Source organism: Gymnoscopelus braueri (genome assembly GCF_963280865.1).
Source record: "Gymnoscopelus braueri genome assembly, chromosome: 15".
NCBI lineage: Eukaryota > Metazoa > Chordata > Actinopteri > Myctophiformes > Myctophidae > Gymnoscopelus > Gymnoscopelus braueri.
Window position 1 is genome coordinate 18,049,103 of NC_137620.1, and position 15,883 is coordinate 18,064,985.

Sequence of the window (15,883 nt, forward strand, 5' to 3'; positions counted from 1 at the left end):
ACGACAAATACATTTCAACCACTACTTTACCCCATACACCTGTGATGTGACAATTAAGTTGTTGAGAATTCTTTTATACAGTATGTGATGCCATTCAGTCCGGCATCCAACATATTCACACATACCTATACATTCTATACTACCGTGTACATTTATCACTATGGCAATAATGGAGGCCAATGACCATATTTCATAAAATATGAAATGTATCAAATACATGTTTATTTATATGACATATAAAAAGTATATTAATGTGGGAACAAACAGTGTGTCAGTGTACCTACATACAGTATAATAAGTAGAATCTAAACCAACACTGATGAATCCTGTATAGGTAATACAATGAGTCCTTCAGTGAAACAATATAAGAATCTCTATGACAACAAGTAATTGGTGAGATGAATGTTAATATCAAACATATGCTGGTTTAAATGTAAAGAAAATAGATGTCTGCATTGCCATTATAAATTGGCTTAAATATGTATGACAAATAGTACACATATCAACAATATTAATGTATACAGTATACAGTATATATAATGAATTAATTAAGCAAAAAAAATTATGATTCATGGTCACACACTATTTCAGTAATGTAATTACATTGATTATATCTTATTGTATTGATTTCATTTTATTTGAATGCAGGGTCATTCAAATGAGTCCATATACAAACACATGTGTTGAATTAACTGTGGAAAAACTTGAAGAACAAAGACACTGGATTAAGTAAGCTTGGCTGTTAGCCTGCTCCTGACCAGGCTAACTTCACAGCTAAATTGCCATGGTAACTAAGGTAGGCTTGCTTCAATTCTCTTTTGAGGAATCGGATAAGGCTAAACTTAGCCAGGGTGAACTGGCTAAACTAATCTTCAAGATAATTCACCTTTTGAGGAACCGACTCAGCTCTAATCCTGGCTAAATTAAGCCAGGATAGGTGGTAAAGCCAGGCTTTAGCTCTATTTCACCTGTTGAGGAACAGGCCCCTGAATGACAGAAGACAGAGGGGGCAAGTCCCTGCGACATACAGTACTAGCGTCATGTCCAGGGGGTGTACTGTACTTGTACATCATGCATGGGTAGGGGATGTACTTGTACATCAAGGCGCTTCAAATCTGTGCCAAGCCAATCAAACAAAGCTACGGGAAAGTGACCTAGAACAGATAACTGGTATGCCACCTTCTGGAAACCAGGGACTGCAGTAGTGCACAGACCCTAATACAGGAGACCCAGGGGGAGAGAGAAAACATGGTAAACACAAGGAGGGAACTAACAGGGGCACGGCCGGGGCCCTTACAGTAAATTACAAAGAAGATGCTTCATCTAAGATTAAAGATCTTCATCTTCATCTTCATCCAGTTTCACAGGAGAAATGGCCAGAGGTTCAGCGTTGTTGTCACCTTGTCTCAGGTGTGGACTGAGATAAGGGTACAGCTCGCCACCGAACGAACACCCTGTGAAAGAGTAGATGTGTGAGCCGGCCGTCACGTCATAGAAAGACACGAGACCCTCGTCACGGTCCACAAACACCCCCACCTTCTGGGGCTTCTTTTTCAGGGACAGGCGAGTCGGCGGGAGCGTCATGGCCGCGTAATGCTCGTCGGCATAATGGACGGTTACCCAGTAACCATTGTCTGGATTCAGAATGAGTTGCCCCTTGCGGTTTGCGTCACCGCGGGCGATTCCCAGGTCCCATCCTGTCTTGTCGCCGACGTCCACCTCCCAGTATGACTTGTCTGGGTTTAAGTTGTCCATACCCAGGACACTGGCGAACACATCGAATCCCTCTGGAGCCTCCACGACTTCCTCGTTTTCACCTCCGTCTCTCACTTGCGTCTTTTTGTCGGACAGAACAAGACGTGCGTGTGCCGTGTTCGGGTCCAGCTTCACGTCCACTGCAAGCCAAATATGGAAACTGATTTTGGCACTCGATACAATACATTGTTGAATGCTAAATGTGTTTGTATTTTAACCACATGAACCCTAGCATCCCTATTCTGGGGGCAAAGGTTCTGTGAAAATAGCCGATCTGCAAGCTCACATCGCAGCGTAACACTATGCTTTATGAGCTTACAGATTGGCTATTTTCACCCAATCTTTGGTGAAGAGATTTGATGTAGAGGGAGATTTGGTGAAGAGGGAAAAAAGGGTGGGACCTAGTATAGAACCCTGGGGGATTCCAGTCAACAAAGTACACTGTACAGTATAGGGTTTATATGGTAAATGTATAAATAAATACAACACACCTGCAAACTGTGGAACCCTCTGGATTTCTGTGAAGTAAAACAATTGCAAGCATTATTGTCACTAGTCCATACCCAGAGATGTGTGCATTCAAAGTATTAACAGACTTTGGGTTACGTGCTGTGCTGTACAGCAATACTCCCAAACCTTTTTGGCCCCAAGGAGGACCCCTTCCTCCCATAGCTTGGGGGGCTGTAACCATGGCGACGGTTTTAAGCATGCTGACGATAGCTCCCATAGCCGGAATAATTTTACATGAAAACGCTAATAAACAGCTTACATTTCGGGAAAGTGAAAAACTTTCCCGTGCAAAAGCTAACGGTCAATGCCTGTGTGCAAATCTAGATCAATTGCTCCAGCCACTGAGGAGAACCGGGCAGAACAGGTGATTTTGGTGACAGGTTTGTGAAATTATAGGAGGATAATATCGGTTACTGTGCTTCCATCCTGATCTTCACTCATACTGTATTTACTCCCTGACTTTACTATTTGAACATTACGTTTGAGTCAATGTTACCGATGGAGGTCAGTTTCTCCAGTTCCAGCTCAATTCTCTCCATCATGGCAGCCATGATTGATCTCATGGTGCCGAAGGACGTCGTCGTGTCAACAGCTACTTTTCTCCAGTCCCGGTCGACCTCCTCACCTGGAGGCTGGTGCGCCTGACACACGGAGATACAGAAAGATAAATTGTGGCTGTGTGTGTGTGTGTGTGTGATTACAAATAAAGATTAGATTAAAAAGAAGGTACAACAATAGTTCTACAAAGTGGCTCAAATTAGTTACTGTGATAGACCAATAGGGCTTTAGTTCTCAAACATTTTCATCACAAGGACCCTCAAAATGACAGAAGGAGCGAGTGCATTCTCCGGCAGCGGCAACAGCCGCGGAACTTCCGCGGAACTGCCGGTGGAGGAGCGGCAGCTCCCGGCAGTGACTGCCGGCGGTGGAGCGGCAGCTGCCGGCGGAGCAGCGGAACTGCCGCGGAAACTGCCGGTGGAGGAGCGGCAGTCGCGGAACTGCCGGTGGAGGAGCGGCAGTCAACTTCTTTTTTCCGCCGATAAAGTATAGTTTTGGACCATGACGGAGGCGCGCCGAATCAGCAGACCTTGAGGCCAAGGAGTCGCGCCCGAGTGCCTCCAGGCGCGAGTGCCCGCGACGACCGGCCGATGGTCTGCTATTCGACTAAGCGCCGTCCGAGTTATGTACCGATAGGCACAGAATCGTAAATAATATTGGTGGGGACTGCGTTACACAAACCAGCACACTCCCAAAGTTGGCAGCAGCCGCTGCCGGAAAATGCACTCGCTGTCCCTCCAAAATGATATGTATTTGGCTGCGGACCCCCCCCCCCCCAACCCCCCCATTTGAAAAATATTTTGTGCCAGGGTTTTTTCAAAAACAACAGATCTACAAGCTTATAGCGCGGCTCGGTGCCTCGCTATGAGCTTGTAGATCTGCTATTTTCCAATACAGAAAGTATAAAATATGGTTAAAGTGGTTAAAATGATTGTTTGATTGAATGTATTAACTTATTTTGCTGGGGACCCCCTGGTACACCCCCCCCCATGGACCCCCCCATGGACCCCCCCATGGACCACTTTGAGAACTAATGCAAAAGAGTGTGTGCACACTCGTATGTGTCAGTGTGTTTGATTTGATCTCACCTGTGTTTCCAGTTGATAAATAGCTCTCTGTAGTACCTGGGTCAGATCATTAGCCTCCCTCTCCACCCTGTGTATCCTAACACAGAAAACATGACTTTTGGTGAGCACTTAACCCATTAATATACTGAGAAAGCATGTGTGTCATTTTAGATTTTAGCGTTGGCTATTCAAAAATAGCAGTTATACAAGCTCACAGCGCTTCACTTTGTGCTGTGCTGCACATTTTTGAAAAAACTTGAAAGTGTTTGATTTTGTACAATTTGTATAATTGTACTTTTTTTTAAAACAAAAATCTTCTCTTCTGGGGGTCCCTGGCACATTTTAAGTCACTATTTCTCATTGACAACATTGCTGAACTTAACTCAACCTGATTGAGCCCTTTCTACCATTTGGTTGAGGTATGTTATGGCAAAAAAAGGTCCACCAGATGTCACTGTTTCCCAGTCACATGGATTCTCAGGTAGCCACTTTTTAGGAAGTGAAAATCAATTAATCCACTCCTGAAAGGTGGGATTTTTTTGGTTGAAATTTCAGAGGTAAGATTTTTTTTTTGTCATATTATCATCTCAGAGGTGTTACTGAACCTGATTATGTAGCTTGATACAATAAAAAAAAATCTAATAATGGTCTAATAATTTTCTGAAAACATGCTCTACCAAACGGGTTGTTTGTCACTTTATGGTAAGTAGTGAAGCTAAACTAAAGTAATTAAAATGTACTATTTGCTATGGATAAATAGGGCTTTTGCTAATTCAGTGTTGTTAATATAATACATATAATGTTATTTCATTATATTTATGTATTAGTATGGTTTTATTCCTATCTAAAAAAACATGCTCAACCAAATGGTTGAATTGTCATTTAATGGTAAAGGTTAGTGGTGCTGAAATAAAAAATGGACTATTTTGATGATCTGTGTGATGAAGAAGATGACCAAACAGATGATGCTGATCAACTCTCACAAGCAGAAGAGACTGGGAACATAATGGGAGACATATTTCTCAGTGAATGCATATAAATCAATGTATATGCATGAAACTTTTACCATTACCATAAAGTGACATCTCAACCGTTTGGTAGAGGCCTATATTTGGAAAACTGTTGGGTCTGTTAAAGAAATTATAATTGATAGTTGTTACTATTGCCCCAAATAAATAAAAAATGCAAAGAAATAATTTTTCCAATGCTTTTTTCTTGGGGTGACCTTTAAAGGGTTAATGGGTTAAGTATCAATGCTCCACACATTGACCAATAATTCAGACAGCGTTAAGCCCAAATTATACCTTGTTGTACGACCTGTTGCGCGCCGAAAAATAGCGAATTGACAAGCTCACAACACGTCATAGATGTGACTGGTTGTGAGTTTGCAGATCTGTTATTCTCGGAATGCTACACCGTCGTATGATTGTCAAATTCAAGCCAGTGTTGTATATCAAAGTAGAAAAAAGTTGTGACTGACATACATATTCATGCATGTTGGCTCTGCTGAAACTATAGCCCTCAGCCCTGCATAATAAGGTAATGGCCTCACTCAACACAACATACGTTAATACAGTGCAAAGAAATATAATAATAATAATTAAAGCTGCAAGCAGTGATAAGCGGGGCCAAGGCATGAAAGGCAAAAAGCAATATGCAACAATAGCACAATAAGATGTAGAAACAGAATAGATTGAATTTGAGACAAAGCAGCCCATGCAACTAACAAATGAGCATTCTCAACAGCTGAGCAGAGTGCTGAGGGATGGTGGCTAGCAATCCAGGGTTAAGAACCTTACTCATGGACACCTCAATCCACGCCATAGACAGAACTGCGAAAAACGGCGGAAGAAGAATAATAAAAGGTAGAGATGCAATAAGGGTCCAAAGGCCCTACGGCCTTGGCCCCTTAATAATAATACTAATACTAATAATAATAATCGTGTCCGTGAGCCATGAACTAAAATAAAATCGCATGACTAAAAATGTAATGATGTTTAGGTATTATCATTCTAAACCCATGTTGCTGCTGTTCTACAGTCAACCAGTTGAAGAAATCACAGATTTAGGCTTTGACCTTTGCTTTTATGAAGTTTCTGAGACCATTCATGGTTATGAAAGAAGTATTCTATTGCTAGTTTGACCATTTCAAATACTCTTTCATCTTAAAATAACTAATAGCCGAAAATAGCCGATCTACAAGCTGTTGTCAGCTTGTACAGTAGAACTGCTATTTCCGGTGCGTGACATGCTTCCATAGAAGACATGCTGGCTTGTATGATCCAAATGACGACTGATAACTTTAATCCATGAGCTTGCACAGTGCTAGACAGTGCCATACTCTGCTTACTGAGTTACACACACACACACACACACACACACACACACACACACACACACACACAGGACAAACCTCTTCTTCACAGGCTGAAGGGCTTCGTGACGTGCTTCCTTCACAACTCTGATCACCTCGTCAAACACGGCACTGATCTCTGACACCTCACGGTCCAGGTCTCCCTGAAAGACACGGTGATGTTCAAATCCTCCTTTCTAAACACTGTTTTTTTTTTTTAAAGCTGGGTGTCTTCAAATCAGATCGAATCACATCTCATCAATGTACTTTCAGAGTCAAAATGGCTTTTGCTCCTTACCTTGCACTCTGCCAGGGATGCACTGATCTCTCCTTACCCTGCACTTTTCCAGGGATGCACTGATCTCTCCTTACCTTGCACTTTTCCAGGGATGCACTGATCTCTCCTTACCTTGCACTTTTTCAGGGAGGCACTGATCTCTCCTTACCTTGCACTTTTTCAGGGAGGCACTGATCTCTTCCACCTTCTGCTTTCTCATCTGCACTTTCTGCCGCAGGTCAGCTTTGATTTTACGTTGCCCTGCCTTGCACACAAACAGATATGGAAAGAAGTCTGTAACTACAGCATGCGCAGCATGGCACACATGTGTGCATCGATGGTGTGTGTTGTTAAATACTACAGAATACTGTACATAGTTAGAGGGCAAGAGATTATTGTATGTTGTCGTGTCTTGTTCAACGCATCCTCACTCCCAAGGCGGCAAACAGGTGATTTCTTGGGCGGACGTCCCAAAAAAAAAATCAAAAACGGCACATGTTGACTAGGGGGGATATGAGTTACGGTTCTATCCCTATCGGGACATTAATTTGAACGGCGCTAAGTCGGCTGAAGCCATCATTTTAACAGTTTTTTTGCGTCACCCTTTTACATTTTGGATTTCAGAATGGCACTTCCACATTCCTGGAGTGCCCTGGACATTTGGTCACATGTATCCAAAGAAGATATACATTTTGGGGTGTGAGAGTGTATTATCTTGTTAGACCCAGTGTTGGGTAACGTGCGTTAGTAACGTAACGCCGTTGCGTAATATATTACCGAATTGCGGTAATGGGTAATATAACGCATTACTACAAGGAGAAGCTGTAATATATTATTAAAATGACACTACGTTACTACGTTACTTTGTGCGTTACCCACCAAAGTGAAGGTGTTTTTTTTATCCACCCACAAAGCCGCAGCATCTAGCCTAGTAAAGGTATTACATTAAATTGATTATCAGTGGCTGGCAGCGCAGTGTGCACATCTAATCGCAAAAACCTGACGCTTATTTTGTCTTGATCAACAGCAATACATTTGACAAAATACAGCGAAATCCCAAAATTCTTAATATCCAGTACAGTAAACAATAGAAATTAACTGCAAACAAATTCAAATGCTATCAATATCACACAAACATAGAAATAATCCTTTTGCAAACAACATCCATGTTCGTTTGTCAACAATGATCTAAATGGAAAGTTTATTTCAGCAGCTAGAATGGGACAGTTTGACATAGTTTGAGCCGTTTTTGCCGCGCAGGCCAGTCCTCGTTTAAGTTCATTGCTTTCACCGGTTGTTCTGCTGTGCGCAACAGGGCATATCTCTGCCAGGCCAGGTTTACCTACCCAGGCCATGAAATTCATAGGCAGTCATATTAGCCAATTAGAATGAAATCTGCTAAAACTGACTCATATACTGATACAGAACCATATACAGTATAGGCTATATATTGTCGCTGTTGGTTGGAAACCTTGTATGTTCTTTTTTTATTATTATTTTAAAACAATCAGGGTCCCCACACATTTTTAGCAATGAATTTCCAAAACATTTCCAAAACTTTTCCAGAATATTTAGCCCAATTTCCAGGCCTATATAACAATCATTCAGCGCAATAATGTGTCTCTTACTCCTATGTACAATGCCCAAAGATAGGCAGTGTAGCAAAAATAAAGCATAGAATATAGAATGGTATAATTGCATTCCAAATTTCGTACCAAATTTACTAACTAACTACGCAACACTCTGCAGCATGTTGTAAGCTTGTAGATCTGTTCTTTTTTGTCACGTCCGGTATACATTAGGCTGCAATCACGCAGCCCGTTCGGAGAAAAATGTTTTGTGTTATATACATGTTTTGGAAAACGTTTTTTATAAACAAAATCAATAGCCAAAAACAATGCATAGCCAAATATTTTTCCAGGATATTCCAGGACCCTTGATGAATTCCAAACCTTTCCCAGGACTGGAAAAAGTTTTTTATAATTTCAAAATATTTCCAGAAATTTCATGACCGTGGGGAAACTAAAGTTTTCAAATAACTGTAGCGGAGTAAAAGTACAATATTTGCCTCTGAGATGTAGTGTAAGTACTAGTAGTGTAAGAGTAGAAGTAAAAGTACTGAAAACTGGAAATACTCCAGTAAAGTACCTCAAAATTGTACTTCAGTACAGTACTTGAGTAAATGTACTTAGTTACTTTACACCACTGCCCACCTGCATGTGCTGTGGGCCCCCCATCATGCCTTGCTGCTGTTGAGCCTGCATGTCGGGGAGTATCTGCTGGACCCCCATGTCCCCTGCCGCACCGCTGGGGTCTCCTAAAGCATGCTGATGTTGCTGAGCTGCCTGTTGTTGCTGTTGTTGCTGCAGCAGGGCCTGTTGCTGCTGCTGTTGCTTCTGCTGCTGCTGTAGCTGCTGCTGTTGAAGCTGCTGTTGGACCAGAGGGTGCCCGGCGGGGAGCCTCATCTGCTGCCCGTGCATGCCCATGGCCTGGTTGGGGTTCCCACCCATGGGACCAACCTAGGGAGTGTGTAACAAAACATTTGAACAACGATACGATACGCATCACGATACATGGTTGACGATACAATACATGGACGATATTGGTTCATTCAAGGCGATACGATACAAGGATTCAAAATCGATAAAGTAACTATTTAGCAAAACGTTTTTATCTGTGTGAAACGTGTGGAGAGTGCAGGTTTTTTTAAGGGAAAATGTTATTATTATGGATGTAAATAAGTGAACACAGTGATTCTCTGGCAAATACATGGACATTGTATTTGAACACAGACTAGTATGGACAACCCCGCACCTTGACATGAACACAGAGATTACACACATTTATGGATAAACCAAGTGTAATATGTAATGGAAAAGTAATTAAACCCCCCTCTCTTTTTTCCTTCTCAAAATTGCTAAATACAACGCACAAGTACTTAGTATCGATAAAATCCATTATTTGTAGGGGTGTGCCGATATATCGTCCTGCGATATATCGTGATACGTTTTCATTTGTTTGCATTTGCTTTCCCCCCCCATATATTTTCATAATAAAAAAGTGCCATATATCGTATCGATATCGTGAGCCCAATTTAAAATGGTGAAAATAGCCAATCTACAAGCTATAATTATAATTATTAATAATTAAGAAATATTATATTTTAAATAGTGAAAAATCAACTTAAGTCATTATTAGTGCAAGTTCAATCACATTTCATTTGAATGAAAATAACTTGTGGGGAAAATACATAAAATATCTAATCTGTGAATCATGATTCATGTGACCCCTACTTCAGTCAGTGAAGACCAGGGCTGAAAGTGACATATATTGAGACCAGTATAACTTTGTACAAATATTGGTCATTTGCCAACACATTATTTTGTGAAATAAATGGGTTATATTTCACAGATAGTTATTCTTGTACTATATTGAAATAAAATCATCCTTAACCTTCAAGTTCAATTCTTTCCGTGGACTTTTTTTATGGCTTTCCTGCCCTGGCATACATTAACCACTTCAGCCGTACATTTCAGCCGTTTGAAAATAGCAGATCTACAAGCACCTTCATTTGCATTCTATGCTGCTCATGCAGTCCTTGTTCTGTGGACTTTAATTTAAAAAAAAAAGGTATAGAAAGAGGCTTGTGTCTTGTCAAATCATTATAGGCTACATTATACAGATATGCAAACTTGTAGCTTTTCAGCTACAATAGCCGTTTTGAATCCAAATAGGGCAATTGTGTGACACCTGACCCGAAAAAAACCCAACATGTTGTCACCTTTTTCACCTTGGGGCTGTTTGCATGCCTGATTATGGAAGGTATATGTCTATTTATGAATTGATTAATTTAAGTAAATACATTGATTCATTAATGTAATTTATAATCCTATCTTATAATTTAAATGTTTGCCCATCTGCCATCTCTGTGTCTCAAAAATAATGTGTGGGCTAATAATAATAATAATAATAATACAAAATCTAGATTATTTAATTGTTCAATTTTAGCTTCTTTTTTTAAGAAACTAAAAAGTAATATGTAATATTAATATATTACTGTTGCTTAGACAGTAATATGAATGTTAGCTTATTTTTTTAAGTAACTAAAAAGTAATATGTAATATTAATATATTACTGTTGCTCAGACAGTAATATGTAACAAAATGTATTACTTTAAAAGGAAGGTAATAAGTTATAGTAGTATATTACTAAAATAAAGTAACTTGGAATACATTCCAAGAAATACATTATTTAACGGTTTTGGTTTTCATCGGCTCAGGATACAATGTAGCCGCTGAAGTATGTTTTTACAACACAAATACAGGTAAATAGTGTCAAGAAAATGGCTTAAATTTGTTCGGCCCAAGTGAACAAATTTGTAGATAAAAGACATGTATTCAGAAATTATTAAAAGATAACACTGGATTTAGAATAAACACCTCAGTCAGAGCCATCCCTGGAGGGCTATATGTGTGTGTGTGTGTGTGTGTGTGTGTGTGTGTGTGTGTGTGTGTGTGTGTGTGTGTGTGTGTGTGTGTGTGTGTGTGTGTGTGTGTATATATATATATGTATATATATATATATATATATATATATATATATATATATATATATATATATATATATATACACAATAAGTTTAACATTCTTCACAGGTCTAAAAAACAAAACAAAAACAAATAAACAGGACCAACAAGGCACATGCCATACTGTACCAGAACGTAATTGTCGAAATTAAGTGCCCTTTGAACAGTCTCAGATGATCTTTCTGTGGCTCTCTGGACGTAATGGTGCGGAGATTGAAAATGTGTATTTAGGTCTTCTCTGCCTGCAAGAGAAGGCATTGATCGTTGTCGAACATCTCTTCTTTGAGAACATCCTATAAACCAATACATTATGCATTGACCAGAAGGAGATCATAAATGGTAGAGAAAATAGACTAGGCCTAGACTAGACTACTCACCAGGCCTGACACAATTATTACATAATCGCCTAATCACAATTATTTGAGATGATCGCAATAATTATTTGCATAATCGCCATAATGATCAATCATTTCCATGTTAAAATGTTCTTATATTTTCAAACATTTTCAAAAATGGTGGAAATAGCAGATCTACAAGCTAAAAATGTGTCGCCATGTGATGCGTTTTGAGCTTGTAGATCAGCTTTTTACAGAAACACAGTTAAATCGTTAATCGTAATTATTTGAGCGACTATTAATCGTCACGTAAAACGTCATAATTGTGACAGGCCTACATGTCGCACGACAACACACTCACCATCCTTCACAGGGGTGCAGATATCATAAAGATCTTGTTTGGCTTTAAGATACTGGTTCTGTGGGATGCTCACTCCCTTTGGCGTGCATCCTTTCATCCCTTGGTGGATTCTCAGGCCCTGATAGGTGGTAACTTTGGACCAACCACAGTGGCACGTTTGGAGACTCATTTTCTGAACGGTGGCCCAAATAATTGAGATAGAAATGAATTCAGAAATTATTAAAAGATAACACTGGATTTAGAATAAACACCTCAGTCAGAGCACCTGACAGTCAGGGCCATCCCTGGAGGGCTATGTATGTGTGTGTGCGTGTGCGTGAGCATGTGTGTGTGTTTATATATATATATATATATATATATATATATATATATATATATATATATATATATATATATATATATATATACACACACACACACACACACACACACACACACACACACACACTCACACACTCACACACACACACACACACACACACACACACACACACACAGTAAGTTTAACATTCTTCACAGGTCTAAAAAACAAAACAAAAACAAATAAACAGGACCAACAAGGCACATGCCATACTGTACCAGATCGTAATTGTCGAAATGAAGTGCCCTTTGAACAGTCTCAGATGATCTTTCTGTGGCTCTCTGGACGTAATGGTGCGGAGATTGAAAATGTGTATTTAGGTCTTCTCTACCTGCAAGAGAAGGCATTGATCGTTGTCAAAAATCTCTTCTTTGAGAACATCCTATAAACCAATACATTATGCATTGACCAGAAGGAGATCATAAATGGTAGAGAAAATAGACTAGGCCTAGACTAGACTAGTCACCAGGCCTGACACAATTCTTACAGAATCGCCTAATCACAATTATTTGAGATGATCGCAATAATTATTTGCATAATCGCCATAATGATCAATCATTTCCATGTTAAAATGTTCTTATATTTTCAAACATTTTCAAAAATGGTGGAAATAGCAGATCTACAAGCTAAAAATGCGTCGCCATGTGATGCGTTTAGAGCTTGTAGATCAGCTTTTTACAGAAACAGTTAAATCGTTAATCGTAATTATTTGAGCGACTATTAATCGTCACGTAAAACTTCATAATTGTGACAGGCCTACATGTCGCACGACAACACACTCACCATCCTTCACAGGGGTGCAGATATCATAAAGATCTTGTCTGGCTTTAAGATACTGGCTCTGTGGGATGCTCACTCCCTTTGGCGTGCATCCTTTCATCCCTTGATGGGTTCTCAGGCCGTGATAGGTGGTAACTTTGGACCAACCACAGTGGCACGTTTGGAGACTCGTTTTCTGAACGGTGGCCCAGATAATTGAGATAGAAATGTATTCAGAAATTATTAAAAGATAACACTGGATTTAGAATAAACACCTCAGTCAGAGCACCTGACAGTCAGGGCCATCCCTGGAGGGCTATGTATGTGCTTGTGTGTGTGCTTGTGCGTGTGCGTGTGCGTGTGCGTGTGTGTGTTTATATATATATATATATATATATATATATATATATATATATATATATATATATATATATATATATACACACACACACACACACACACACACACAGTAAGTTTAACATTCTTCACAGGTCTAAAAAACTAAACAAGAACAAATAAACAGGACCAACAAGGCACATGCCATACTGTACCAGATCGTAATTGTCGAAATTAAGTGCCCTTTGAACAGTCTCAGATGATCTTTCTGTGGCTCTCTGGATGTAATGGTGCGGAGATTGAAAATGTGTATTTAAGTCTTCTCTGCCTGCAAGAGAAGGCATTGATCGTTGTCGAAAATCTCTTCTTTGAGAACATCCTATAAACCAATACATTATGCATTGACCAGAAGGAGATCATAAATGGTAGAGAAAATAGACTAGGCCTAGACTAGACTACTCACCAGGCCTGACACAATTATTACATAATCGCCAAATCACAATTATTTGAGATGATCGCAATTTTTTTTTGCATAATCGCCATAATGATCAATCATTTCCATGTTAAAATGTTCTTATATTTTCAATCATTTTCAAAAATGGTGGAAATAGCAGATCTAGAAACACAGTTAAATCGTTAATCGCAATTTTTTGAGCGACAATTAATCGTCACGTAAAATGTCATAATTGTGACAGTATGACAACACACTCACCATCCTTCACAGGGGTGCAGATATCGTAAAGATCTTGTCTGGCTTTAAGATACTGGTTCTGTGGGATGCTCACTCCCTTTGGTGTGCATCCTTTCTTCCCTTGGTGGATTCTCAGGCCCTGATAGGTGGTAACTTTGGACCAACCACAGTGGCACGTTTGTTGACTCATTTTCTGAACCGTGGCCAGTTCGCTCTGTCTGTGTAAGACACAGTATAATTCAGTGATAAATGCCAAACAGGCATGAGGAAAAATGTCACAACTAAGTCAGCATTAAATCCAAATAAATGCGCCACCACCGTGGTGCATCCGGTTTTGTCAGGCGTCTATGCGAACACAATTGGCCCGTGTTCGGGGGAGGGTGATAATGGTCATTACATGTATTGTTGGGTGGGAGGAGTAGCACTAAGTCCTCCCGGCGGGGGCTCCTCACTGGCAGGTGAGTCATTCGGATACAACAGCAGTGACAACACATAAATGTGTGTGGGGAGGAAATAATTGGCATAACAACCACATTGGAGAGAAAAGGGGGTAAAACATAATTGGCTACTTTAAATTATATACAAAAAAGGAAAAGAAAATCCAAATAACTGTTCTGCATTACTCATAAAGTGAAGCGGGGAAGGAAATCTAGTGTACGGGTAGGTTACACACAGGTCTTATAAGCCAGTCAGTTTTAGTACAGTATGTTTGCTTTATTTTATCTATACACTTAAATTATGAGTGATAGTTTTCATGTTTGGTTTTACAGCCCATGTTATAGCCTATTTGTGTCACTAGATGGCGACAGGTAGGTAACTGTGTGTGCGTTGTCCAAATAAACTGTTCATAAATAAAAACGAGAAATAAAAGTATTTTTTTTATGCCTCAAGAAAGATGACAGACGTTTCGGCTATCCAGCCTTCATCAGTATGGCATTTATTTGTATCATTCATTTGTCTGTATACTCTGCTGCAGTGGTGTAAAGTAACTAAGTACATTTACTCAAGTACTGTACTCAAGTACAATTTACAGGTGTTTTTACTTTGCTGGAGTATTTCCAAATTTCAATACTTTTACTACTACTCTACTACTCAATTTGAATTCCGGACTTTTTGTAACAGTGTTTCTACAATGCAGCATTGATACTTTTACTTAAGTAAAACATGCGAGTACTTTTTCCACCACTGCTCAAAGTAGTGCTAGAATCCACACGGTTTAAACTTCATTCTAAAACAAATGCATCAAGTTCATAAAATACGCATATTTATTAAAAGAGCATTAACTACTTAAATATATGACATCGTAATTACCTTAATGTTTATGATCTTCCCTGCTCTTCCCTCGTGTGCTGCGTGTTTTCACTTCTAGGCACCTGCAGGTTTTCCTCAGTAACAGTGAAAAGCCTAGTTTCATTCTCAATTAACCAGTGTGATCCGGTTTAGAGCCCGCACTCTATATCCGGTAATTTGCGCACACAATTGCAGGCACTCTTTTCCGTATCCGCTCCAGACTGGATCCTACAAAGACAAGTGAATTCGCCCCAGTCTTCTAAGTTTCATTTCTCGGTAAAAGCTTCTACTTTCGTTTCTGAACGAGGTACGTCACCATTATGCCCAGCCCATCGTTTCTCAAAGTGGGGTCCGGGGACCCATAGGGGTCCTTGAGGGAGTTCTAGGGGGCCCCCTGCTATAAATAGGAACCAAATGGACCCTTATGGTCTAACTCAGAACCAAATGGACCCGTTAGGGACCATTTGGTTCCATTTGTACATTTTCATTATAAATCGGTGTCCCAGAGATAGAAATGCCATTAAATGGGGGTCCGTAGCCTAATGCATGTCAAACCGGGGATCCTTGAAATTAATGGTTGCGATTCACTGCTAGAGCGTAAACATCTTCTCTTATGGGGGTCCCTGCCTGGCATATCTTTTCAA

The 15,883-nt window shown here is 39.9% G+C and overlaps 1 protein-coding gene across 3 annotated transcripts; it reads right to left on the reverse strand.

The window, feature by feature from the left end:
* Positions 1–259: 259 nt before the first annotated feature.
* On the reverse strand, positions 260–15,329 carry LOC308101669 (uncharacterized protein). 3 transcript variants are annotated; one of them, XM_080451106.1, is made up of 14 exons: positions 15,261–15,329; positions 13,971–14,167; positions 13,474–13,586; positions 12,947–13,118; positions 12,382–12,494; positions 11,803–11,974; positions 11,236–11,348; positions 8,734–9,039; positions 6,690–6,785; positions 6,304–6,407; positions 3,912–3,987; positions 2,762–2,906; positions 2,247–2,273; positions 260–1,895 (listed from the first exon to the last, which is right to left on the reverse strand). In XM_080451106.1, the coding sequence occupies exons 2-14, from the start codon at positions 14,137–14,139 to the stop codon at positions 1,330–1,332; spliced, it is 2,172 nt and encodes a 723-aa protein (XP_080307232.1). In that variant the 5' UTR covers positions 14,140–14,167; positions 15,261–15,329; the 3' UTR covers positions 260–1,329. The 3 variants fall into 3 exon arrangements, with proteins under 3 accessions (XP_080307232.1, XP_080307230.1, XP_080307231.1); XM_080451104.1 differs by having other exon boundaries at positions 11,236–11,399; XM_080451105.1 differs by lacking the exon at positions 15,261–15,329 and having other exon boundaries at positions 11,236–11,399; positions 13,971–14,168.
* Between the last annotated feature and the right edge of the window lie 554 nt (positions 15,330–15,883).